The 26,731-nt window shown below is 38.5% G+C and overlaps 1 protein-coding gene across 2 annotated transcripts in view; it reads left to right on the plus strand.

The window, feature by feature from the left end:
* Positions 1 to 26,731, plus strand: part of Gsap (gamma-secretase activating protein) — a 97,438-nt gene that overhangs the window by 59,997 nt on the left and 10,710 nt on the right. For both annotated transcript variants that reach the window (XM_047560808.1, XM_047560807.1), the window contains exons 15-24: positions 1,888 to 1,980; positions 2,095 to 2,312; positions 4,293 to 4,362; positions 4,906 to 4,988; positions 8,147 to 8,200; positions 15,903 to 16,031; positions 17,093 to 17,151; positions 17,845 to 17,876; positions 20,135 to 20,196; positions 25,323 to 25,418. In XM_047560808.1, coding sequence (XP_047416764.1) covers positions 1,888 to 1,980; positions 2,095 to 2,312; positions 4,293 to 4,362; positions 4,906 to 4,988; positions 8,147 to 8,200; positions 15,903 to 16,031; positions 17,093 to 17,151; positions 17,845 to 17,876; positions 20,135 to 20,196; positions 25,323 to 25,418 — 896 coding nt within the window. The remainder of the gene's footprint in view (positions 1 to 1,887; positions 1,981 to 2,094; positions 2,313 to 4,292; positions 4,363 to 4,905; positions 4,989 to 8,146; positions 8,201 to 15,902; positions 16,032 to 17,092; positions 17,152 to 17,844; positions 17,877 to 20,134; positions 20,197 to 25,322; positions 25,419 to 26,731) is intronic.

Raw genomic sequence — 26,731 nt, forward strand, 5'->3', positions numbered from 1 at the left:
AAGTGCCCCTGGATTCAATCCCTAGTACAAAATAAACAAGTAAATAAATTTAAGAACAATTAAAAAATAAAAAGCTATTATTTAATGAATACTGTAAGCTAAATGTTTTACTTAAGTTATTTTGATTCTTACTACAGCTCTGCCTGGTGAGGGTATTCCCATTTTACAGATAATGAAACTAAGGCTTGGAAAGGGTGAGATGTATGCCTAGACTTCTTTCAGTGTCCCTCATGAGGGACACTATATCAGATTCTCACTGTGGCTGTCATATACCACAAACTGAAGGCTTAAAACAACCCGAGCATTGTCTTGCACCTCTGGAGGTCAGAAGTCCAGAATGAGAGCTGAGGAGCTGAAATCAAGGTGTGGCAGGAAGAGCTCCTTCTGGGGACTTCAGGAAGAATTTGTTCCTTGCCTCCTTTAGCATCTCAGCCGCGTCACTCCAATCACGTTGTCACCATATGGTCCTCTTCTCTTCTGTAGTCCAATCCTACTCTGCCCCCCTCTTATGAGGACTTTTGTGATTATGTCGGTTCCACTTCTGATGTTCTCCCCATCTCAAGATCCTGATCACATCTGCAAAGTCCCTTCCGTCACAGAAGCTACATGATTCACAGGCTCTGGAGATTTGCACATGAATTCTCTCAGGGGCCATCTTTCAGCTTACCAGTGGTCCTACCGACATTTTTGAAGAGAGACTTATTCTTCATATGAGACTGTCCTGCACAGGGAGGGTTGAACTCCTCTGGCAGCCACTCAACAAATGCCAGGAGGAATCCCCTACCCTGCCCCAATCATAGCGACAACCCCAAACACCCTAATACGTTTCCTAATGTCCCCTCCCCAGGAACTTAGTACCATCCTAATTAACTAGTTAAGTGGTTGTCCTAGGAGTTAACCTAGGTCATTCGGTGACTAAACTCTTTCTACTATGCTTCAGTAGGTTATTCCTTGTGTTTTTCCAACTGAAGTGTTGACATTATAATAAGATTATTACGGTCATTTGTGTGAAGCACTTTAACTTCACTCAGTCCATGTGAAAGGATGCTTACCTCATTAGTTTACAGCCTCTTTTCTACAGAATGCTTTCTGTGCCACTGATTAGCACGTGTTTCTTTGCTTCTTAGAGAAAGGAGCTAGCTGACTCAAAATCAAAAAGTTTCTCCTATATGAAATTCACTACTACCACACAAATTTATTTTTTTAAGAGCCTAGAAAAATTATTGGTAAGGGCTACTTCCACCCTCCCATTCTCCAGAAACCTAAATTTATACCATGTTTCAATCTGGGTAAAAATGTTCTGGTTACACAAATATCTAGCATAGGGACCACTAAGTTTTGAATTCTAAGCAACTAGCTATGCAAGGAAACAAATTAGTACTTCAAAATGTTGGGATACTATGGAGATTGCCTTGATGAGTATCCTAGTTTCTGTAAACAAAAGGATGGTGACGACCATGGATGGACAAAGATGGGAAACTAAACCGGAGAGCTCCCTCAGCCTGGCAAGACTACGAAGAAAATCCCATCATAAGCCATTCCCAGCTTGTCAGATTAAGGAATGATTCATGTTGCTCGCTACTTTTGATTCTAGTTTCCTCTGAGATCACATAGATTGACATAAAGCCATGCCTGACTTGGAACAGACTACGGGTACAAACTAAGATAACCATGGTTAAATGTCTGAAGAAAATTGACCACAAATAGAAATAAGTGAGACCTGGTTAGTAAGATGAAGTAGATTAGCATCAGGCAGCTTGTTATTACATTGGCAAATACTTTTGTGTTTTGAGAGGTTAAAATTGGGGTAATGTATAGTTCTGGGCCTTATCTGAACCTGTACGGCTTTTACCACATGTAGATGATTTAAATCTTTCTCTTCTACAGAGTATTATGTGGCTGTTTACTTACCTGGTCATTTCTTTCATTTACTTAACATTCAACATCCAGACTTGATCTGCCACAGTCTATTTCTGACAGGTAGGGATAGAGCTTTTCTCCCATGAATGTGGTTTGTTTGGGTTTGTCATGGCTTTAATATCCACATTTGAGTGAAAGAAGTTTCCTTTATCTGCTGACTTTTTTTTTCCCCAGGAAATGACAAAATGAATGATATGCTACCTCATAGTTCTTTACAGTCACTGTCAGGGTCCCTGGTACTGGATTGGTATTCTGGAACGCTCTACAGAGCACTCCTTGACCAGTCATATTTATTGCGGTTCCTATGGAACACCTGCCTAGACTGTGAGAAGATGGCCATATTGCACTGTGTGCTCTCTTGTGGACGAGATCCACAGTTCCTGGAAGGCCAGGTGAGATCATGGTAAATAGACAACAACAAAAGTATTTATTTATGAGTTGAAAATGACCAGAAGTTATGTGTACTTGTTAACAGTTGAGGGTTATGGTCGCTGTTGTGACTCAAATGTATCCTTCCTTCGCATTTCCTTTTTACGGATCTCTACCAGAACTTGGACTGTGAGCGTGTATTTGTTTTTTGGGTAGAGTAGTCACCCACTGCCTACATCCATGGTTTCACTTTTTGCAATTTCAGTTATCCAACATGAACTGTGGTCTGAAAATAATAAATGATAATAATAAATAATAAATGGAAAATTCCAGAAATAAGTTCATAAGTTTTAAACTGCACGCTTTTCCAAGTAGTATGTTCAAACCTCACACTGTCTTGCTTGGGATTATGAATCATCCCTTTGTTTGGTGTACCCAGGCTGTATATGCTACCTGCTCTTTAGTCACTTAGTAACTGTCTCAGTTTTCAGATCCATGGTTGCAGGGTTGATAGGCTTGTGTTCAAGTCACCCTTATTTTACTTACTGGTCTCAGAGCATTAGAATAGTGATGCTGCAATTCAAATGTGCTCCAGAGAATCTCCAAAATGCTTAAGTGAAAGTTCTTAATGAGAGAAGAAAAAACACAAGCTAACATTGCCAAAGTTTCAGAATAAGACTTCAAGCATCCACTGCGGGACTTAGAACGTATGCCCTGCAGATGAGAAACTACTGTTCTCTTTTCCACATTATGAATGAATGTTTAGCTACATCAGTGACTTTCCAATCAAGTGCTCAGTAAATAGTGAGTTTCTCAGATATGTACTTTTTTTCCTAGTTTATATTTGGCATAAATCTATTACCAAAAGGACTAAAATTTGGTAGTTGATATTTATTGCATTTTTAATGATGATAGCTTTCATTTGTGTTGCATGTGTTTGCAAAACATTTCCACACCATTTCTGTTATTAATTTTTACAGCTAGGCTGTGAAGTCAGAAATCTTATCAGATTTGGTTGGGACTAGTAGGTAGCTGATTAATTGGGGGAAAATACAATAAGCATTTAATTTTAACCTAAAACATATAAAGGTACATTTATTCACCTATATTTTAATGTATATTAAAGTCCTTTCTATGTAATTCAGCTCATTGGAGTTCAAAGTTATTTTTCTTGCATAAACCCCCCAAAATATGTAATCTCTGACATTACTTTCTGAAAAAAAATTATTTCTAAGGAGATCAGTAATTTAAGAATCTTTCCAAAGTAATCTATATATTGGCATTTTAAAAATCCAATCTTATATAGTTGTCTCATTTATACCTAGTTTTAAAAGAAATGTTTGAGAGACATGCCTTGGAGTCTTTCCAAAGCATTCAACTTGTATCGACCCAGCAACATTCTTTGCACTGTATTTCACTTGTCTGTAGTAAATTTTATTAAATTACCTAGTTGTAAAAATAAGTAAAAGTGGTATAAATAAGTTCAGAATAGACCAACATATTGGTAGGAGCAGAAATGTGAACATGCACTTGGGCAAGGCAACCCTCAGGAGACATGGTGCTTTATTCCTCCAGCAGGTGAGGATAGCTGTGGAGATTGTGCTGCCTCCAAGCCTGGTGGTGGTTTTGCTTCATTTGCTCTCGTATCTTAGAGCTCTCCCCACTGGTGCCTTGTGTGACATGATCCATCCTAGCAAAACAAACAAACATGCATTGGCACTGAAGGTTTATCTGGATTCCAGCCAAGGGCATTTATTTTAAAAATGTATAAAAGAGGCCTCATTTATAATACTCTTTCACCCACCCAGAATTACATTAAAAATAGTGTAAATACATTAAAAATAGCGTGTTCTTGGGTAATTCTAAAATATATAATTAAAAAAATTCATTTATATAATGTGTACACTAACACACATGTATGTATATATATGGGCATTTGTACTTTGGTGGTGGGGATGAAGTGCAGATTTAAATACCAACAGAGTTCTGTTCTCTTCTTAAAGATTATTCAATGGATTTCTGAGAATGTCTTTGCCTGCCATTCATTTGACCTCATTCAGGAATTTATAATTGGTAAGAGATGCTGATGTTGTACATTAAGTTGAATACTTGACCCTTTTGCTTGAGGGAAAGCAATAAATTGATAATGAATGCCTCAATCTGTCAAAATGCTGCCTAGGAACATAAAAAAAAAAAAAAAACTATTGCAGTCAGCAGTTAATTAAATTTCATTCTCTTGTGGTTTTTGTGAGAAGCTGTGGCTTTTCAGACACAGATGATATGTAAGATAGGATTTTGATTTTGTAACCTTATTAGTGACTTTTTTTCAATAAAATGTAACTTTCTTAGCTCAGTTTTATGTTGTCTGGCTCTGCATAAAGTGGTGTAGTGTCATTTGGGTAGATGTAGTAACAAATTATTTTTAAAAATTTGAAATTATTCTCACTGTCAAAAGCAGAACCTAAACATTTAGTCTGTAGATAAAATCACAATGGTTAACCTTTTAAGGATGATGAATAAGGCAGTGGAAACTTTGGTTGGTTTGCTTGATTTGGTGGAATTATAATGTGATTCTTATTAAATCATGTCTCCTTTCTCTTTGAAAAATCTACTCAGCTTCTTCCTATTGGAGCATATACGCCAAGACAAGTAATGTGGACACGCTTTTGCCATATTCTTCAGTGCTCACCTGGAATACAGTAAGCTAATACTTTGTATGCAATTAAACTTGATTCATAGTTGTGGGTCAGTTGCAGGACATCCCTGTTATAGCAACCAAGGTTATTTCATTTTTGTTTTGACTGATAAGGAATTGAGTTGGAATTTTATGGCAGAAAAGTTGAGCATTCCTAATCTGAAAATCTGAAATTTGAAATTCTCCAAAATCTAAAACTTTTGACAGCAGGAGTGTCAACATGAGGCCATAAGTGGCAGATGCCACACCTGACCTCAAGTGATGAGTTACAGTTAAAACATAGGAAAAATATTGCACAAAACTGCCTTCAGGCTAGGTGTTTACGAAACATAAATGAATCTCATACTTAGATTTAGGTCCCATGCCTCAGATATCTCATTATGTATGTGCAAATATTCCAAAATATGAAAAATCTCAAATTAAAATATTTCTCATCCCAAGCATTTTGGATAAAGAATGCTCAATGTATAGTGAATCCCTGTCCTTGGCCCAAAGTATTTATAGAAAGAAGTAGAAGTGAAAGAGAAAGTACAGGATATTTGTTACTTTTTACGGCCAGGCAGGACTAAATTTCAATTGTAGTATTTTTATAAAATGGCATTTTTAGTTCTTTATTGCCTTGTGGATTAATGTATTAGGTTTTTACAAATGAGCAATGCCTGGATCGCTGCAGTTAGACTTGGCTGATTAGGACCTTCATGACCTCTTTGTCTAGTCTTGTTGAGAAAACCTATAATAACTCAAGCTTCTAGATCAGTAAAATTCAGAAATTTTAAGGAAACTCACTCCATTCAACCTTTTCTTCTTTTGGTCTTGATTCTTCCCTTTTAAATTAGTAAATGTCCGGCTAAAACACAATTCATTTTCTCTTGAACATGGTGCAATAAACAGTTTTATAGACCAGCAGGTGAAAACTGCATAGCCTGTGCCTGAAAAAGGTTCTGTTCTTCCTTTTCATATTTACATGTTGGAACTACATGCTTAGTCTTGAGGTAGAAGTTGTATCAAATAGGTATTTAGAAAAATAACTTTTATTTAGGTCACACAGACATAGGAAAATAAGTTCTAGAGTAAATTCTGATGCTTTCGTTTTGTGTTTAGACGGCATCTTAATATAGTCCTTAACAAAGATATATCATGTGTTTGATTCACTTCTAAAATTTTGATAGGCACAATGGTCGTGTTTTCCTGAAGGCCCTTTGTTCTTTGACCTTTGTAGTTATTGATTTTCATGCTTCACTGTAGAAGTGTGAGGGGAAAACCTGAACTTGTCTCTCCTCCAGGCACCCACGTTTTTCTTTAAGAACACTTGTGAATATACATGCAGACTCTGTGGTTAGGCGGCAGGAAGTCTGCAGGTTACACCAGTCTAGAGTCAGGAAATGCACACAGCAGCTCCCCTCCCTTCTCACCCACTGTTCTTATGTCCTGTGTTCAAAATGTCCAGGAGGCAGGGCTGGGACCACCCTTCCCAGGGTCGTGCTGAGAGATGGAGCGCGTTTTAATTGAATGTTGTGTGGGGGTATCGTCCTGAAGGGCCACACTTCACTTCTGCATTTCTCAACACCCTATGGGACACAGAAGCCATTGTGAACATATGCAGAGTGATATCAGGAAGTCCCACATAGAACAACAATGTAAAGAAACCCTCTGGCTTATTTGGGGTTTACCATGTTGCTTTAAAACTTCTTGCGGTTGGAGTAGGTTACCTTAAAGTCCTCTTCTAATCCTGAAGTTCTATAAATTTTATGCTTATCTTTAGAAATGATATGTCATTTAATTTCCCCTTCTCTGATTAGCAAATGTTCTTTTTTCAAATTAACATGTATTAGTTGTAAAAATTATCAGATTTTACTGTGATACTCCCATCCACGTATTGATCAGCACTAGTCAGATTCACCTTCTACTCTGTTTCCTCCCCTGGCCCTTTTCTAGTCCTTAATGGTCCCATTTCTACCTTCAGGCCATCTTTGCAAATGTTCTTAATGCTACAACCTTAATAAAAACTTGCCACAGTAGAAAGACATTAATTTCAAGCTTTTGAACTGAGACAACTGACTTGTATTTTTTTAAGATACTAGAAAATATGGTTGCCCTACACTTAGATAACTTGAATTGTGCTTTGCAAATAACGAGAGCTATTTTAAAATGCTATTGTCGTACCTATTTTTAAATGCTATTCATAGCCTAGAATTGCAATATTAATGCCGTTTTGAGGTATTCTGTGTGGTTGAGTAGTGATGTGAAGCTCACAGTACTTCTTACCACGGGCTTCATGTTGCTGTATGGAGACCTCAGTTGTTCAAGTTTTCTGAAAAATTTCTCTATCACTGTGATGCCTTTTTTCAAAGGATATTGTATGTCAGTAAAGTCCAGGCCATTTAAGCTCTAACCAAAGACCAATTCCTATTATTACATAGCACTTCCTAAACTGTCTCTTAAAGGGAATCTGAAATGACCAGATGAGAGGTTAATTACATAGCTACCACAGAGACATATTTTTCAAAATACAGTGAAGAAAGGAAATTTTGGATATCCATCCTTTCAGAGTCTGCTTTAATGCTCATCAATTAAAAGAATGTTGCCCAAATTCCCATTAGTTATGTTAGAATCCTGTTCATTTTGGTTCCTTCTGTGAGGCAAGGGCCAACTATAATACCCATAAATGAAGGAGAAGAAAAGGGAAGAAAGTGCAAATAATGGAACATTTCCCTTTATTATTACATTCGATAGTACAAACATAATTGGCCTCATTTGTTCTTACATAGAAATGTGTGAAGATATATTTGCTCTATTATTTCATAGTGATTTGTTTCTTTAGAGACCCTGTCAATTATTAATTAACCAATATATCAGCCAGATGCAGCGGCATGCCCCTGTGGCTCAGCTACTCAGGAGGCAGCTTGAGCTCATGAGTCATAACCAGCTTAGGCATGCAGTGAGACACTGTCTCAAAAAAAATTTTTTTTTTTCCCTTTTTAAGGCAAGAGATAGGTTGTATTTGCTATTTATATACCCCAGAGTTTATTTAAAGTAGAGGTTAGCAAACTGGAAGCTGCCCTCAGTGGCTGTCTGTGTAGAGAACACTTCCTGAAGACTGTAGCTTGTAGCGGTTGATAGGTTGAGCGGTTGATATGTTTGGTGTGTGTTTTCCTTCCATAGGAAATTCCTGGAATAACCCTTGTGACGGAAGAGATCGAATTGCCTCTCATGAAGGTAAGGCACTTACACTGAGGGATGAAAGCCCAGATGTGCATGACTGAACCTTTGCTGCCCCCAGTAAATGGTGGTTCCAAAAGGGACTGCAGCCTGGCAGGGGAGGACAGGGCCAAGGGGCAGGTTTCATTCCCTGGTGAATCCTTCCTTAGTGGTTGAGTGGTCATTAAGTATGATGCTACGGCACCTTCTAGGAATGCTCTTTGAGAGAGCAGTTTTCTGAAGACAGGAGAGAATTACACGGTTCAACTTAAACCATATACAACTAATACTTGCCACAGTGCCTCAAATCAGCTCTTGCTGGAGTTCTTGTGAATTATCTTCAAGAACCTGGGAGCTGTTTTTTATTTCTTTCACAGTCACTCCTTCAAAATGCACACACATGTACAACGCCTACACAGTTTCCCATCTTAGACTCATTAAGTGACCTGGGCTGGGATTATCTATGGCCTTTGCAGCATTTCTCAAAACTGATCTGCAGGGCTCAGTCAAGCTCTGCACACCTCCTTCCTGTGCACTGAGCTGTGACTATTAGTGTCTTTGTGGTGGTTTCAGAGTAAGATGGGAGGAGTGGCTGGTGTGAGTAGAAAACTAGTTTAAAACTGGGGAGTCTTTGAACGGTTTCCTTGAAGTTCCTCTGTTGTTCTTGGCACTGCCTCCTGGTAATTACAGCTTGGTGCAGACTGGGAAATCTCAGCTTTCAGCAGCAGGCAGCTCAGTGGGCTTGTGCCTTTTATTTACACTTGAGTGTTTTGGATGCATCAGGGGCAGGCCAGGTCTCTGCAGTTGGGGAAGGCTGGGGTTGTCTGAGGTCCTAGTGATGCACCAGGGGGCCAGAGAGGGCAGACCGAGAGCTAGTTTAGTGGTTTTAGGTTTTGGTTCTAAGAAGAGTACCTGAAGGACAGACTGACCAGCTGTCTCTAGGTGGAAGTGTGGGATGACTGTGAAGTCCTACTAATGTAGGAAGATGAAGGGAAAAGAAAGGTTTCATTAATAGGTTAAAAGGTGTGTTAAGAGACTCCATCCTTTTATTTCATTGTTTCTGTCTTTACCAGTAGTCTTACCAAACCTATAATGTGTTTAGTGGACAAACAACAAATTAGTGAAGAAAATTTTTAGAAGAAAAAGGGTATCACCTACAGTTCTACAATTTCTAGTGTATCAACTGTTTATCTCCCCCGCCACAGTCCATTTCCTCTTGATCTTTGTCATAGGCATGCATATTTTACCTGGTAATAATAGTAACCTACAGACATTTGGTAAATACTGCAAATTATAATATATCATAAACATTTTTTTCACATTACTACATAAACTCATGATTTCTAATATGTCTTAATTTATTTAACCAATTTGGACATTTAGCTTATCCCTAGACACCATTAAAAGTTTTTTTTGCTTGCTATTCAAAAGTAATGGTTCAGTGAATATTTTTATACTTATAGTTTTTCTTTTGATTTATTCCCGTAAAATTAAATGCCAGGAATATCACTGGGTAAAAAGACTATGATAATTTTTATGGTTTTTGATTCTTATTGGCAAATTAATATTCAACAAAAGTTGTAATAATTTACACTGTCACAAGGGATTTGTGAGTTTATCAGTTTGACTCTAACCTTATCAACATTGTGCATTTTCATTAAAACTAAGTAGAAAAGAGTGATGGGGAAGTACCCTTAAGATTTTTTACTCTTTGGCTTATTCCATACCTCCTCCAGCAGAGCTGAGGATTGAACCCAGGCAGGGCCTTGTGTGTGCTAGGCCAGCACTCCCAATGAGCCACATCCACACCCACCCCATTGTCCTGTTTAAGAATAATATTTGGCTTTGCTTAGAAACAAAGTAGCTTATTTTTACATTCCAGTGGATTTCTGTGTGTGTATAAAATGATTTTTGTGTTCTGTTTTTCCCTCAGTTGACATTCCCTCTTCTCTTCCCTTTTTTCTTCTTCTGCCCATCATCTTTAGCATTTTGACTCTGCAGAGTGGTTTCTCACTGCACATTCCCACACATGCTTGGGAGTTCCATGTGTATTCATAGGCTAGTAGTTTCCTGGGACAAGTGTGAAGAACCATATCTGTTACTGCCCTCCTTTTCAGACATAATCCATCAGGGAAGACAGAGGTACACGGCCAGGACCTTGTTGGGTGCAGGAGATGCTGCTGCTGGCTTTGGTGTGACCAGCTGCCTCCACTCCCACCCTAGTCATTAGTGTGAGAGACTTTAATCAGTACCTTCAGGTTCACAGAAGGCCTGACCCTGAGGGTTCCCATTTGCTTCTCCCTCTCTGCTTGCATGACGTCTTTGTCTTTGACCTACTTCTATGGACTCCGGGTCCCAGCTTAATTACATTGTGATGGACTGTGGCAGTGGCACCTCCTGTCCTGTCCCTGCCTCTTCAGCCCCAGTTCTGTGTCCATTCTTGCCCTGACTACCTGGTAGGAGCTGGCTCTGGATACTGTGACCTGCATCACAAGTTAGCTTTGGAATGGGTTCTTACGGCAGACTCCCCATGAGGCCCAAGGGCCCTATTCTGTCCGACTGACCGCCCTTCTACTTGCCTTGGTGTAAGAGGTCAAAGGAGGAAAGAACAAGGAAAATAGATGTGTGCTTTCCTCCTGCCCCTTTTGCAAGTAATTTTAGTGTGAAGTAGAGTACTTTACAAATATTTTAATATATTGTTATGGTCTAAATGTCTGTGTCCCCCTAAATTCATGTTAAAGTCCTCCTCCACAAGGCTGTGGCTTTAGGAGATGGAGCCTTTGGGAGGTGATTAAGTCTGAGGGAAGTGTCCTCAGGATTGAGATTAGTACACTGTTAAAAGAGCCCCCAGGGAGCTAGCTTGTTCCTTCTGCAGTGGAAACACAGCTGACTAGGACAGGACTCCTCAGACACCAGATCTGCCAGTGCCTTGAGTTTTGAACCCCTTGGTCTTCAGAACTGTGAGAAATGAATGTCTGTAGTTTATCAGTCACCAGTTTATGAACTAAGGCATATATTTCCATGTTGTTGCAGCAGATAAATCAGTTAAACCAGAAGATTTCAAAATTTGAAAGACAAGACTTTCTCATTTATAGATGGTTTGCAAAATATTAAGCAAGATTCATATTATAAATAAAACATCTTCAAGAGAGACTTTCCTAAGAATGATTTTATCCCTTTGTAAACTGTGGGCTGTTCTAGGGAGCTAGTGACTTTCATAAGAAGCTAAAAACCAGGCTGAGGTTGTGGCTCAGTGGTGGAGTGCTTACCTAAAACAGACAAGGCACTGGGTTTGATCCCCAGCAACACACACACACACACACACACACACACACACACACACAAAAAAAAAAAAAAAACTAAATAAGTAAAATAAAGATATTATGTCCATCTACATCTAAAAATATTTTAAAAAGAAGCTGAAAACTGCCCTTGATTTTATAGTGAGAAGAGAAACCATTAAAACTAGTCAACCACAGGAAGCATGTAATGATTTTTAAAAAAAGAGAACAATAGCTTACTCAAATATAAAAGGAATGTGCTACAAATGGAGAAATGAGGTATTTTTACCAAAGTGTTTTTTAAAATTGGACACTTTTAGTGTATATGATCACTTGTAGAGATTACTGACTACCTTGCTCAGAAATTGGGAAGGTCAGAGAGATTTAAAGGGCCTTCTCACCTATGGCCACTCAGAGGTGAGAATGTTACTGCAAGTATAAATCAGGGGTCTAGAGTTCCCGAGCCACTGGGAAGAGTGGTTGATACCTGGGCTTTTCTCCGTCCAGGGGCTTGTTCATGTGCTTCTTTACTTAAAAGTGAAAATGGTTTAAAAACTGTTTTAACTAGACAGAGCATGAGAATTATTGCTTAGTGAAGCGCACTTTATTTTCCTTGACCCTGCCCAATTCAGACAGATGCCATCACTTACAGATTTGTTAAGCAATCCCAAGTAGCAGCACAATCACAATGCAGTTGTTCACAATTCTTAAAAATCAGAATCACTGCAAAGGTTAGCATTGTCAGAAGTGTCAAGTGGTTACATGGGAAGTATTGATATTTCTCCCCACAGTTCAGTCTGCACATATTTTCTGGGACAATGAGTTATAGCGAGTTCAATTAATATCATGAACCATAATTTTATGATACAACAAAAAATTACTTTTTGGAAACAGAGCTTTGGACTGGTGACCTCATTCCTGCCATTTCTGTGAGATGGGGATATCATCAGACTAATTCTTTGTTGATAAAATTCAGGAACAGACCCCGGATCAAGGAATCTTGTTCTTGTTCCTGTGTCAGCCACTAGGTTGTGCTGCAGTTGTTTATAGTTTTGGTTAGAGAAATAATGTTTAATTTTTAATGTTGAGAGGAGGGCTTTCTCAGGGGATATGCTCTGAGAGAGCCAAATGTGAGATGGAATAGTTTAGAGCCATATTTAGTGATTGCATAAAAAAAAAAAAAAAAAAAAAAAACCTAGCCCATTACAAAAATGGCTAAACCACCCAGCTGGATAAGGAAGTGGAATTTTTTGCTAGATATTGGGGAAGAAGGAGGAAGTCCCAAAGGAGAAGGAGACCTTGAACTTGCAGTTCTCTCAGTGGGCAGCCTAAGGAGTTATAGTTATTTGTGCTTGTTTAAAGTGCCTTAGTTTAGTGTGGTCTCTTACTGATTTTTGTCCCGTGTAGATGTTTTCTATTTTATTCCGTCTATGCTAGAGGTGGTGGATTGCCGCTGTTTCTCTGACTGTAACTAAAAGCTCATTCTGAGATGAGATCAACTAACAAGCCAAATTGGTTTGGCACTTTAGCTCTGCTGGTTGAGTCCTGACACAGAGCGAAGGGTTCTCCTGGAGTTGGCCTCCTCCCCTAAGACTTGTGCTGACGAATCGCCAAAAATAGGACCAATGCCAAGGGGCCTTTTAGAAATGAAAGACAGATGTTTATTCCTGGCAGTAGTTTGCAGATTAACCAGTACCATAGGGCTTTTTTGTTTTGTTTTGCTTTGTTTTATTTATTTATTTTTGTTTTTGGATCTGTTAAACAATTCAAATCATAAATGGGAAACAGTCTGTTAATGTAACACATCAGTGCTTTTGTTTAATTAATAGTTGTGATGGGCTGCATTTGGTAACTGTTTCATGTCATCTTATGAGAACAAATGAGATTATTTCTGAGGAAGAGACTTTTCAAATCAAAAGTTAAAGCTTCCTTTTGTGCAGGAAAGTGCTCCTGGGTCATTCCTTGAGAATTTGATTGCTTCTAATACCAGTCTCCCAGGAGGAGATAAATTCATAGATATTTTGCATATAAAGCATTTCTCTGTGTGCTTTTAAACATTAAGGGCTCTTGTCACGTAGCTGGTGATGTGCTTCTTGAGCTGGTGGTCGCTTTTACTCTGTTGCCATTGTTCTCAATGTGTATAGGACTTAGTGCTATCTTTAAATTCACAGTGATCTCTGAATTTTCATAATTAAAATATTGTATCATTTACTTAGTAGATAACAAATAGTGGCATATGTACTGATTCTTTTTTTTTTTTCTCTCTGTATTCTCTTAGTTTCTGTAAGACACTGTAGCTATTATAATTGGTCAGTGACCTCCCTGAAAGATCATAAGTTCACATGAAAATATTTCTGGGACTTTTGGCTATCAATATTTCTTACTTAAATATAAGTTTTAATTTTGGTTTTGAATTCAGATCCCTTTCCTTTTAACTCCACGGTTTTGGACATTTTAGGCCACGGATTTCTTTGAAGATATGATGCGAGGTGTGAACTGTCTCCCCAGAAAAGTGTTCGTACAAGCACTCGGACTCCATTTTACACACAACCAGTGGGTGCTCAGCGGCTTTGCAGCCTGCCCATGGTCTTGTCAAGAATTCTGTTTGTCTGTTTATTCTTGGCTGACACAGATTTTGAGGAAAGGGATTTTTTTTTTTAATGGAGTGAGGAGAAGCCAGGAAAGGAGGGATTTTAGTGGGGTCTTCTGACAGCAGGACAGCATTTGGCCTGAGGGGAAGAGGCCAGAGGACAGGTAGAAGGTACCAAGCATCTCGCCTCCCCCAACCCCTCCTGGGCAGCGTCTGGTTGAACCACCTCCTGGGACCAGTGGCAAAGCAGACAGGCTTCATAGCCTAAGTGACCAGTAGGTGTCACCACAACACCATCAGGGTTTCCGCTTTTGGCACTGGCGTGCCTGGGCCCAGATGTCGGAAGCAACAAATCTGCAGTGACCTCCAGTCAGGGACTTCATCCTGCCAAAGGCCTGCAGGATTTGTCCTACATATTTTTTCAATACTAAGAAGAAACAAAGGGTGGATAAAGGCACATTCATTATAAATAAATAAAAGGCGAGCAAGGTGGGTCAAGTGGGGAGTCAGATGTGACTTTCTTGTTCCCTTTCCCCCCAGGAATAATACTTTCTTAGTTTTAGTTTTGAGATTTTTGTTATTGTCTTATGTAGCTTTTGCTACATTGATTAAAGATTTTTTTTTTCTGCCTCTGAAAGAAGAGACATTGGCTGAGTAGGCATTTCAGGCTTCCAAAACAAGTCTTAAAATGTTATGTAAATCACCTTACTGGTACTTCAAAATCCATTTCAAACCAACTGTGACTCTCCTTTCAATAAAAATTTAGATGACATGGTGTTACTTAACATAAGAGCACTTTTCTTGATAGGTGTATTTTATTTAAATTCCCTTATTTTCTTGCAATTCAGCCAAGTCTATCATCACAGTTGGCAATAGATCATTGACAATGTATGGTCACACATGTCATCCCTGGCTCCTGTCAAATCTTTTATAAATGTACATTTTTGGCAAGAATGAGTATATCATAAATCCATCTTCCTTGGCTTAAACCAATTTGTGTCAGTATCCTCCAACATTAAGTATATTAGCATTGCATTTTTTTTTATTAAAAATATAATGGGTATATTCTTTCTTCAGAATAACTAATAATAACTCAAAGACCTTAGAAAATCAGCTAATTTTGTTTGGGAGTGTTTGACAACTGAATGTGAAATTAGTTTATTTTATCCCCCATTTTTTTTTTAAATAATTTTTTAAATGTTGATGGACCTTTATTTTATTCATTTATTTATATATGGTGCTGAGAATCAAACCCAGCGTCTCACACATGGTAGGCAAGTGCTCTACCACTGAGCCAGAACTCCAGCCCTGTTTTATCCCTTTTTAAAAGTTCTTTTTAGTTTTGGATCAGTTGGCAACCCAAATCATAAGTGGGAAACCGTCCTTTAATGTAACCATTTGTCCTTTTCCTTAATAGTTGTGATGGGTGGCATTTGATAATAAAATTAGGAAAGTAAGCTTACTCTGCTTCCTCCAAATTTTGTGAATACTCTCTGAACACAGCACTGTTGATACCACCTAAGTCATAAAATGGCCCTCGAGGGAGGAAATGGTTTGCTGTGTTGAGTGCAGGCTTCCCCCATAAGCCTAACCTAGAGAAGTCTGTTGGTTTTGGTAAGTCAGCACAGTTCTCTCTGTTGGAAAGGGGATAGGTAAGAAACAGAAAGTTCAGACTCTTAGGTCTGCTTTAGAATTCCTGTGGGGACCAGACTGCTGTCCTTCTTGTGAAGTATTCACTCAGAAATGCTGTCACCAAGGGCTGGGGAAGTGAGGCTTGTGAATCCTTGCTGGGTGTTTTGAACCACAGGGCCTGTTTCTCGAACTGGCTGATGTTTTTTGTCTCCCACAGGTCCACAGCTTTAAGGGCTATTGGGAAAAACTGAACTCCAACCTAGACTATGTTAAGTATGCCAAACCGTACCTACGATATAACAACAGTGTGGTCAAGAGAGAGTGGCATAACCTGATCTCTGAAGAGGTATGTGTGGGTCAAGGAGAACAAAGCAAGCAGCCAACACACGGTGGGTTAGATCACAAGGCCACTTGATTTTGATGGTGCCAGGCTGTTTATTGTCATTACTGATCTCCTGATAGGTAGGATAAGGCACTTCTATGATCTCTGTTCTTTGAGAAAGAAACTACAGTGCAGATGGGTTAAGGGATACAGAGTATATTCAGAGAATTGTGACTTACAACCATATCTCAGTTGTGTCCTTAGGGTACTTATGAAGTTAAAAGTTGATTTATAAAAATATAGATGTTCAGTGTCTTGGGAGGCTGAGGCCCGAAGGTTGCGAGTTCAAAGCCAGCCTCAGCAAAAGCGAGGCACTAAGCAACTCAGTGAGACCCTGTCTCTAAATAAAATGCAAATAGGGCTGGGGATGTGGCTGGCTCAGTGGTTGAGTGCCCCTGAGTTCAATCCCTGGTATCCCCCTACCCCAAAATCTCGATGATGCTAAATTAGTGATGCTAAATTAGTGATTGAGAGGGAGAAAAGTGGATGTGCACAAGGGAGATCTTTGGGGTGATGGAATAGTTCTGTGTCTTGATTACATGAAGTGACTTGTGATAAAATGACATTGAACTATGCACACATGTTGAGTCAGTGTTGATTCCTGATTTTGAGATTGTAGTATAATTATATATGATGTAAATATTGGGGGAGACTAACTGAAGGGTACCCAGGATTTCTCTGAGTTTCATATATAGTCTCGTGTTGTTATACATAGCTGGCTTGCAACTTCCTGTGAGTCTGTTGTTTCTAAGTAAGATGTTTAAAAAATTTTTTAAAAAATCTGTGTATACTGGAATGGGGGTGTAACTCATTGGTAGAGTGCTTACCTAGCATGTGGAAGGCCCTAGGTTCCATTCCCAACATTGGAAAAAAAAATTTTGGTGTTTTGATTACCTGGAAAGTATATTTCTTCCTTCTGAAGCTCTTAGCCAGAATGCATTATGTCCTTGATTAAAAAAAAAAAAATAACAAAGCCACCCACAAAAGCTTCACCTTCTATACATCTGACAAGTTCTTACTCCTAGAAAACAGGAAAAAGAAGGTCCACGGCATACATGAGGAGCATTCTTGATAATGCAACACGGTAAGTAAAACTAGAGATGGCATCTTACCTTGTTGGCTGCCTTCACAGAAACAGCTTGTTTTTGTTGTATATGCTCAGTAAAATGATGCAGTTGGCTTCATGAGTGCACCTGATGGGGCCCTCTTCTGGATTTGGTGCTGGAGTTCGGTGGGAAAAGCTCATGTGTTAAACTTAAGGACTTGCACCCAGGGTTGGATGACGTATAGTGGCTAAGTGGTAAACAGATATTATTAAGTGAGTGCTCATGAGGACAAGAGCAGATAATAGGTTGATTTTTTTTTTTTTTAAAACTGTTAGTGGGCTGGTGAGCTTGCTCTAATTTTGAAGCCGTATTTTCTGGGTAGATGAGTCATCTGAGTGCTAAAAGTATAGGCCTTGTTCCAACCTCTGTTCTATTTTCTACCTCCATTATTTCTAATAACTGAGAGCTACAATTGTTCTAAATTATTGCCGTTGTTGGCACTTAAAAGGTTTACAGACTTTATAATTGCCTAAATGTGGCTTTTGCTACATTGAAAAGTTTTTGAGGTTTCCAGTAGCCTGAGAACAGTTTCTGCAGTGGTTTTATGTTTTTTTTTTTTTTTTTTTTTTTTTTTTTTTTTTTTAAAAAGGAGGGAATCTTTGTATAGTGTTGTGGTTTTAAGTTTTTTTTAAGTGCTTCCTATGTGAATAACAAGACTAATTTCTTTGTAGGGTGATTTCTAATGTAGAAGCAAGGAATTCGGGTAAGAAAAGATCTCTAATACAGTTGTCTGGGTTTCTGTGTTTTGTATGTAACACTGTTTTTGTCTCACCACTGTGGGTTGGCAGGAAAGTCACTTCCAGTAGTGTAATGAAGGCTGCACCCTTTAATGCTGCCTCATTAAAGTGACCACATAGCCATTTCCATGTCTGTCTTGGCACCAGGACACCCAGGGACAGCTGCCGAATGTGCTTTTGCTGGAGGAGTCCCTGGGAGTTGACCCTCTGGTTTTCATTTTTTCTCCTCAGAGTTGAGCAAATTACATGCCCTCTGGCTGTACCCCAGGATGCACTTTGGCAATTCTCTTGGCTGGGGCTGCTTTCTCTCCAGCTGTCTGAACACACAGGGTCTTGTACATGCCTTCATTTTGGTTGAAACTTTCATTTTGGCAATGCACTGGGCGAGGTACTGGGGAAGCAAGGATGAGGAGTCTCCAGGCTAGCCGTGTGGTTCTGGGGAAGGACTATGGGCTCAGGAACCAGATACAACTGGGCTTAAATTCCGCCTCGCGCTGTGTGCTCCTGAGCAAGTTTCCTGCATTGTCCTCCTCAGGGCAAGGAGAAATGAGGGTGACACCCAGGACCTGGCATGGTGCTTGGTGCACATGAAGCGCTTGCAGTGACTGTTTTATCATTAGTGAGGAGGAAAGGCTAACGAATCATCTCTAAATCAAGCAACCAATATTCTGAAGCCCTTAGGTGCAAGGGCTTAGTCTAGGTGAAGACAGGAGTGGGGATGGCTGGGGGAGGCGAGGAGGCTGGAAGAGGCTTCCCAGAGGGGCATACCTGAGTTTTGTCTTGACAAAGGGAACTTAGCCTGGTGAGGGATTAAGGGAGGGGAATGCTGAGTATACCCAGGTACTAGCCATTTTTTTTTGTAGTTGTCAGGGGAATACTTTCAAGCCTCATGAAGATCAGCATTCACTAAAGAAGCTGTTGTTTTTATATCCCACTCCTGTTCTATGGAGTTGGATATTTTAGGTACGTGCTGGACTGTAACAGAAATTATTTATGTCGCTGCACACCCCACAGCTGTGCACACAGCCTGGTGAACCATGCTGGTGAACTTGTCCTCAGGGGAACCAGTCTCTGCCTGTTACCAGGCCATCTGTGCCTGAAACCAGGGCCTGTGCCCTGCCAGAGAGGGGTGAGTGAGTGATTCAGGCTCACTCTCCGTGCATTGCTGGGGGTCTTGCAATATGGAAACACTGCTGTCTAGTGTGCGGTTTTGATTGTGTCCACCCACTGCCCAGCTCAAGGAGCTCCTCCTGCTTCCCTGCTCAAGCCTGTCTGCGTCATGTTTCCAGTTAGTCTCTCTCCATGCACATTAGTAAACTTCCCCTTCCTCTCATGTGTGTTGTTTGTGCTAGTTTCCTATGAGGACTGCTGTCACTGTCTGCAACAGAACACTGAAATTCAGGCTGTTGAGCTCGTTTTGAGTTGCTTCATCTTAATCATGAAGGTTATGTGGGACAGAGGTAGGCTTTTTCCTGAGGGGTCAAGGAGGAGTCGTCAGCCGGCTGAGCAGGGCGCTTCTGTGCATTTGCCTGGCTCTGGGCCTTAGGTGTTCTGGGAGAGGAAGAACCAAGCAGGAGGCTTGTCAGGGAGCATTAGAGCAGATCTTCCAGCAGAGACTGTCTGCCTCTCTGGTCTTGCTAGTGCAGTATCAGTTATGGTGGGGAAAGTGTCATTTTGATTTAACATTTATTTCACTTTTCCATCTTGATAACTTTTTAGTGTGATAACCTATACTAATTTGTATCACTGACCACTGTAATTGTTTGGTCCCTCCAGCTTATTAACTCCAAATCACTGACGCACAGGGACCAGAGAATAGAAGACAGCCATACAGTCCTTCTAGCGAGCCCCACTGTCTCAGCTTCTGGTCACCTTAGGGTTAAGAGGATCCTTGTCCCTGCCTCTAGTAAGTAGAGGTTCTTAATGGAGAGTTTGTGTTGAAGAGAAATCAACGCCAGAACCTATGGTGCTGGGCAATGTGTTCCTTTGCTTGCTCGCTTTCTCAGTCTTTCCCTCTGTTTCACGGAGCTGTCTCTGGGTGTCACCTGAGTGATAGATTCAGCTGGTAGGACTGGGTCACAATTAGCTATTGAAAAATGTTCACTCTATTGTGCAAGTGGTGTTTTCCAGTAACTCAGAGAAGGAAAACCTGGGCTGACTCTTTTTCCTTCTAATCTATGTCCTGAAAATTATTCTGCTTGACTCCTGCTCTGTTTAATTTCAGAGCCAAGATTAACACTCCTCTTGCAGGAGAATGACAACCACCAGAAGCTGCTCTTGGGGCTGGTAAGTGGCCTGTGGTTTCAGTGGTGAAGGGCTTGACTATATTGGCTCATTCTGTTTGTATTTTCTATTACTCTTTCAACAAAAAGTTGTTGTGGACCCTGTGTGTCCAGCAATAAGGAGTTTACACATGCTTTCTGCCTTCTTGGAATATGTATTCTAATGGTGGAGACAATTAATAAGTCACACCAATAAATTTGTGTTTACAAACCATGACCAGGAACATATGGCATTGAGGAGGTTTTCTTTTTAAAAAAAGGAAATAATAATGTTTTTGTGGTATTTATTTTGAGTTTAAAGTGCAAAAGAATAAAGCATTCCTCATGTTCTAGTGCTAGGATGATCAAAGAAATAGAAATAAATTAATTAAAAAGAAAAATGGATAAATAAATCTAAAACCTTTAAAAATGATTAAAAAGATATATATATATATGTATATATATATATATAAAGTCTAATAAGATATTTTTGGTACTGTGAAGATTTAAGAATGGGACAATCAATTATCTTAGATATGGCAAGTCTAAAAATATGAGGAATATATGTATAAATCCATGTTTATAACTTGGACAATTCAAATTAAAGAGTTTTCTTGACAAATAAAAATTCCAAAACTTGGTCTATGAAGAAATAGAAAAGCTGAAAGCATAATACGCATGAAATAATTTGAAAAAAATGTCAAAGATTATCTCTAAAGAAGGCACTGTTTATTCTTTCAAACTCGTCCTCCTCGTATTACATAAAGTTTTATTTTGAAAGAAGATAGAAGGCTTCTCAGTCATTTTACAGGCCTGTGTAGCCTCAGAGCCAACATCTGCCAATGACCACACTTATTCACGAATGTAGATTCCACAAGCTTAATTAAAGTACTTTCCAGTGGTCTCTCAGAGCCATATATAGTCAAATATGGTTCTTTCCAGGCTTAATATTAAGAATTATATTAGGAAATCTATTGATGAAATTCAACATTACAAAGTCAAAGAAGAAGAAATATCTATAGGTGTGGAAAAAGGATTAAAAATCAAGTTTCACTCCTGGAATATAATAACTCAGTATAACAAATATAACAAATAGTCTAGTACTTAGGGCCAACATCATTTAAGTGGGATGCTAGAGGTATTCCTGTGAAAATCACAAAGGAATTAAGAATTCTTGTTATTTTCACATTGTTCTGAAAATTGTAGCCAATGCGATAAGAAACCCAGGTAAAGGCAGATTTTAAGATTGTCTAATGCAACAAGCAAACAAATTAATCAACTGGAAAAAATGGAAAAGAACAAAGAATTAGTTATTTCTTTTTTAAAAAAATTAGGATTGAGCTGTTAGAAATGATAAAAAAGAAAAATATTCTATTCTGTTCAATTCATCAGTGTTTAGGTTTAATAAAATTATAACCCAAAAGCTGATGAAATTTCTCTAATAATCAACTAACTCACTGGACAGAGTAAGTAGAAGTAGACTGGCATTACCAGATGTCTAAAGGTGTTGTCAATCTATGAAAATAAAAATAATATGGTATACATACAAAAATATACTGTTAGTAGACTATAGTTTAAATTTGAATCTTTAGTGTATGATCAATGAAGTATTTAAAAGCCATGTGGATAGAATTTTTAATCAATTATTAATGGTTAATTATTTGGAGTAGAAAATTAGATTCCTTCTTTCTCAAAGACTATTTTATATTATAAGCTAAGAGAAATGCTAAATAGATTAAGGAATTTAGTTTAAAACATTAAACCATGTGAAGGAATATGAATAAAATAAGTGGATATTAGAAAATACTGCAATAGAAAAGAACTTCAAAATATATTATTGAACGTAGACAGAAAAAGATAGATTTGACCAAATGAAAACTTAAAGTATAAATGGAAAGTAAAAAGACAAACAACAAATTTGGAAAAAATCTGCAACAATGTGACAAATGATTGACGTTTGGTATATGAAAATTATAAATCAATAATAAAACAGTACACCAGAAAGGAAATGGGCAAAGTGACTGGCCAATCAAATTTCAAAAGTAAATGGCCAGCTGGGCGGGGAGGTGCATGCCTATAATCCCAGCGGCTTGGGAGGCTGAGGCAGGAGGATCTCCAGTTCAAAGCCAGCCTCAGCAACAACGAGGTGCTAAGCAACTCAGTGAGACTCTATTTCTAAATAAAATGCAAACTAGGACTGGGGATGTGGCTTAGTGGTCGAGTGCTCCTGAGTTCAATCCCTGGTCCAATAAATAAATAAATAAATAAATAAATAAAAAATAAAAAATAAAAATAAAAATAAAAAAAAGGCCAAAAAATATAGAGTAGGGGAGAACAGAAAAAAAAAATGTTTAGCATTACTATAGTCAAATGACAAGTGACCTTGAGCAAGAAGAGTGATTCTGGGCATATTGCAATACCTGATCTTGAATTATTTCTGTACTATAGGAATAGCATGGTATTGATATTGAAATAAACATGAAGACCAATGGAACAGAATAGAAGACACAGAGACAAACTCAGTCATCTGACAAAGTCATTTGACAAAGATGCCAAAAATATATGTTAGAGAAAAGATAGCCTCTTTTTTTTTTTTTGTACTGGGGATTGAACCCAGGGGTGCCTAACCACTAAGCCACATCCCTAGTCCTTTTAAAATATTTTATTTAGAGACAGGGTCTCCCTGAATTGCTGGGAAAACTGGATATCAACATATAGAAAAATGAAGCTAGATTCCTGTCTCTCACCCTGCACAAAAATCAAATCAAAGTGGATCAAGGACTTAGAAGTTAGACCAGAAACTTTGCAACTACTAGAAGAAACCATAGAGTCAACATTCCAACACATTGGTGCAGGCACCAACTTCCTTAACAAGACCCTGAAAGTATAAGAAATAAAACCAAGAATCAGTAAGTAGGACATCATCAAATTAAAAAGCTTCTGCTCAGGAGAAGAAATGATAAAGAGCATGAAGAATAGGCCTACAGAATAGGAGGAAATCTTTGCCAGCTATTCCTCTGACAGGGGACTAATATTCAGAATATAAAAAGAACTCAAAAAGTTTAACACCAACCCCCCCCCCAAACAAACAAAAACAACAATGAAAATCCAACAGTCCAATTGATAAATAGGCAAAAGAACTAAACAGACATGTTTTTCTTCTTTTTAGATATACATGACAGTAGAGTGTATTTTGACATATTATACATACTTGGAGTATAACTTATTCTAATTAGGATCCTATTCTTGTGGTTATACAAGATGTGGAGCTGAGCAGACATTTCTGAAAAAAGCACAAATGATCAACATATACAGTAAAAAATCTTCAACATCCCTAGCAATCAAGGAAATGCAAATCAAAACTATATTGATTTCCTCTCACTCCAGTCAGAATATCTATGAACATAGACATATGAACAATAAATGTGGGTGAGGTTGTGAGGGAAAAGTTATGTTTGTACATTTTTGGTGGGACTGTAGACTAGTACAACCACTCTGGAAAGCAGTATGGAGATTGCTCCAAGTAGGAATGGAACCACCATATGACCCAACTATCCCACTTCTTACTGTTCCCCCAAAAGATCTAAAATCAGCATACCATAGCACTACAGGCATCTAATGTTTATAGTGGCACAGTTCACATTAGCTAAATTATTAAATCAACCCAGATGACAGTCAATAGATGAATTAGATGAATGGATTAAGAAATCGTGGTATGTATGTATGTGTGTGTATAAAATATATCTTGAAGTTCTACTCAGTTCTAAAAATGAATAAATTATGGCATTTACTGGTAAATGGATGGAAATGCAGAGTATCATGCTAAGTGAAATAAACGAGACTCAGAAACTCAAAGGTTGAGTGTTTTCTCTCCTATGTGGAAGCTAGAGTAAATAAAGGTGCAGAGAAGTATAGGAAAATATAAACAACTGATCAAATAAAAATTGAAGGAAGGTGGAAGGAAGTTGAGTAGAGGAAGAATGGGAGAGAAGGGAGGATGGGCAGGAAAAAGGGGGGAATCATGAACTGAAATCAATTACCATGTGTGTATGAGTTTGTCAGGATGAACCCAACTACTATATGTAACTATAAAGCTCTAATAAAAAACATTTAGTGACATAAATGGAAACTATAACATGAAAAAACAGAGATTACAAAACATTAGAACGGGTGTGCATTGCCAGAAAGAAAAGGGTAGGAAACCAAAATATGAATGTAGGTGGCAGGATTAAGAATGACTTAAAATTCCAACTTTAGACCATCGTGAAAAAGCCAAAAAGTGTGCAAAAGTATGCAATATTTCTGAAGTTAACATAAAAAGTGAAATCAACTAATGCATGCAGGAGACTGAATTGAAACATGATAGCACTGCATCTTGGCCCCAAAAGCCAGAGGGAATCAGCTGAAATAGAAGATATGTGCACGATGATGTTGGTTATACAGTTTTCCTAGGCTTCTGCTTGGTGCAAAGATCTCCACACAGGAGGACCTCTTGCTTAGGAGGACCTCTAGACAAAAAGGGAAAAGAGGAGGAGGGAGAGAGAAAAGTCAAATGTGGGGAGGACCAGACATGTTACCCTCTGAGGAGGAAGGCCCGAGGAGATCAGAGCAGGGATGAAATTGGGTTGGAAGGCACTAGAATGAGTAAATCATTACCTTTGCACGTCAGTGCTGGGTAGAGTGTCTACGAACAGAGGGGCATACCTGATGCACTTCCTTTTTACTACTGCCTCTGTCCTTCCAGATGCCCTAGACCATTTCCCCTTCAGCAGTCCTTCCCTGCTTAAAGTTGTTTGTTTTGATTCCCCAGAGCTCCAGGAACAGATTTCAGTTCTTTGGTAGGTCACAAGTTCACTTTCACTTCTAATTTGTGACCTCCACAGGCATCTTTGGAGAATTCTCATCAGGGCCTAGAGCCTGATTTTGTTGACTCCTTGGCCTTTGGGTAAATTGTAAATAGTTCCTCTTGAGGGATATGTTAGAGTCACCTGGTTTATTTTACCAGAGAAGTGTTGAGAGTTATGCATCTGTTGGTGCGATCATCCAAGACTTTTCATGTTGATAAGTAATGTTAATGAATGGTTCTAATTTAAGTCAGTTGCATGTGTGAGTGGGTAGTTGTGGCTTAACTAAGGCATATTCTGTTTTCAGATGGTGTCTGAGCTGAGAGACCATCTTTTGAGACACCTACAGAGTACTGAAAAGAAGAAAATTGAACAGATGGTTCTGGACTACGTTTCAAAACTGGTTGGATTTACTTTTTCTTCTCACTTTTCCCTCATTCTCTACTCTCTATATAAATCTCAGAATATAGTCCAGTGAGCACATTTGTGTTGTACAAATTAGATTTTAGGAGATCTCCTATCTTCAAACCAGAATATTTGGTGCTGAAGATTGAGGAAAGGGAAATAAGAACAAAAAACAAAGAGAAATTGGTTTTCAAAGTGATTTACTGTCCTCCCTTCAACTAGTGGTTATGTGTTTAAAGAGGCATAAGACAATGAATTTAGGATGGTTGCCAAATGTTCACTCATCTTGGCAACTTCCAGTTCCTTATTAAACACTAACTAGTGATTTCTGTACCTGGAGATTTATGAGAGAATCTGAACTTCAATTCTTAATTAGCTCCAACAGGCCTACTAGGTCAGATTCCAGCTCAGTTGTATTAATACTACCATGTTTGAGCTTGTTGATGAGATAGCAATTCATTACCTGGTAGCCATGTATTGAAATTGTGTAATACAAGTTAATAACATCAGTTCATTTGTAAATAGAAGCAATGTGACAAGATTGAATTAACTTAAGGTACCTTGGGTCTTTCAAAAAGTTGAAGTCTGGTTCTGTTTAGAATACAGAAATAATATCCTTTGACAAATTAAAAAACATTTATAGAGAAAGACTGCTCCATGATTTTTCCAAGTTTGGGTAAGACCACTACACAAAAGAGTCCACGTGTCAACATATTTTTGTATTGAGCTCTGGAGGATTAGTTAAGTTTATTAGATCTGACTGATCTATTCCCTTCAAGTTTAATTTTAAAGTTTTTCATCTTTATTACAGTCATTAGTGACTGTTTTTAAAGTTTGAATTTCTATAGAAAGTTTTGAGTCTCAGTTTTTTATTTTTTTGAGTTTTATAGTTTGCAATGTGTTAGGACATGTTAGTTATTCTCCTATTCTGACATTTATAAACAAGGAATTGAATTTTCCCTAAATAATTTTCCTTCTCAGTAGAACTATAGCAAAGGGGCTCACTTCATGAAAATGATATTGACTTCCTCATCTGGACATTCACTTGCTTTCTTAGAAAGTCTGCTATGTCATAACACAATTATTTAACATCCATTTATCACCTTTCTTTCTGTTGACTTTAAATTTCACCTTCCAAAGTTTTAAGGTTTTTCATTCAGGCATCATTCTTCTCTGTAGTTAATCGCACAAAAGTCATAGCACTAGTGTGCGTTGACAATCACTTAGAACAAGTAGGCCTGGAAATGATACATATGATGACTCAGAAATCTCAGTGTCCCTGACTTCCTGACTCTGCAGTCACTGAATGAG

The sequence above is a fragment of the Sciurus carolinensis genome, chromosome 8, assembly GCF_902686445.1.
Source record: "Sciurus carolinensis chromosome 8, mSciCar1.2, whole genome shotgun sequence".
In the NCBI taxonomy this organism is placed as follows: domain Eukaryota; kingdom Metazoa; phylum Chordata; class Mammalia; order Rodentia; family Sciuridae; genus Sciurus; species Sciurus carolinensis.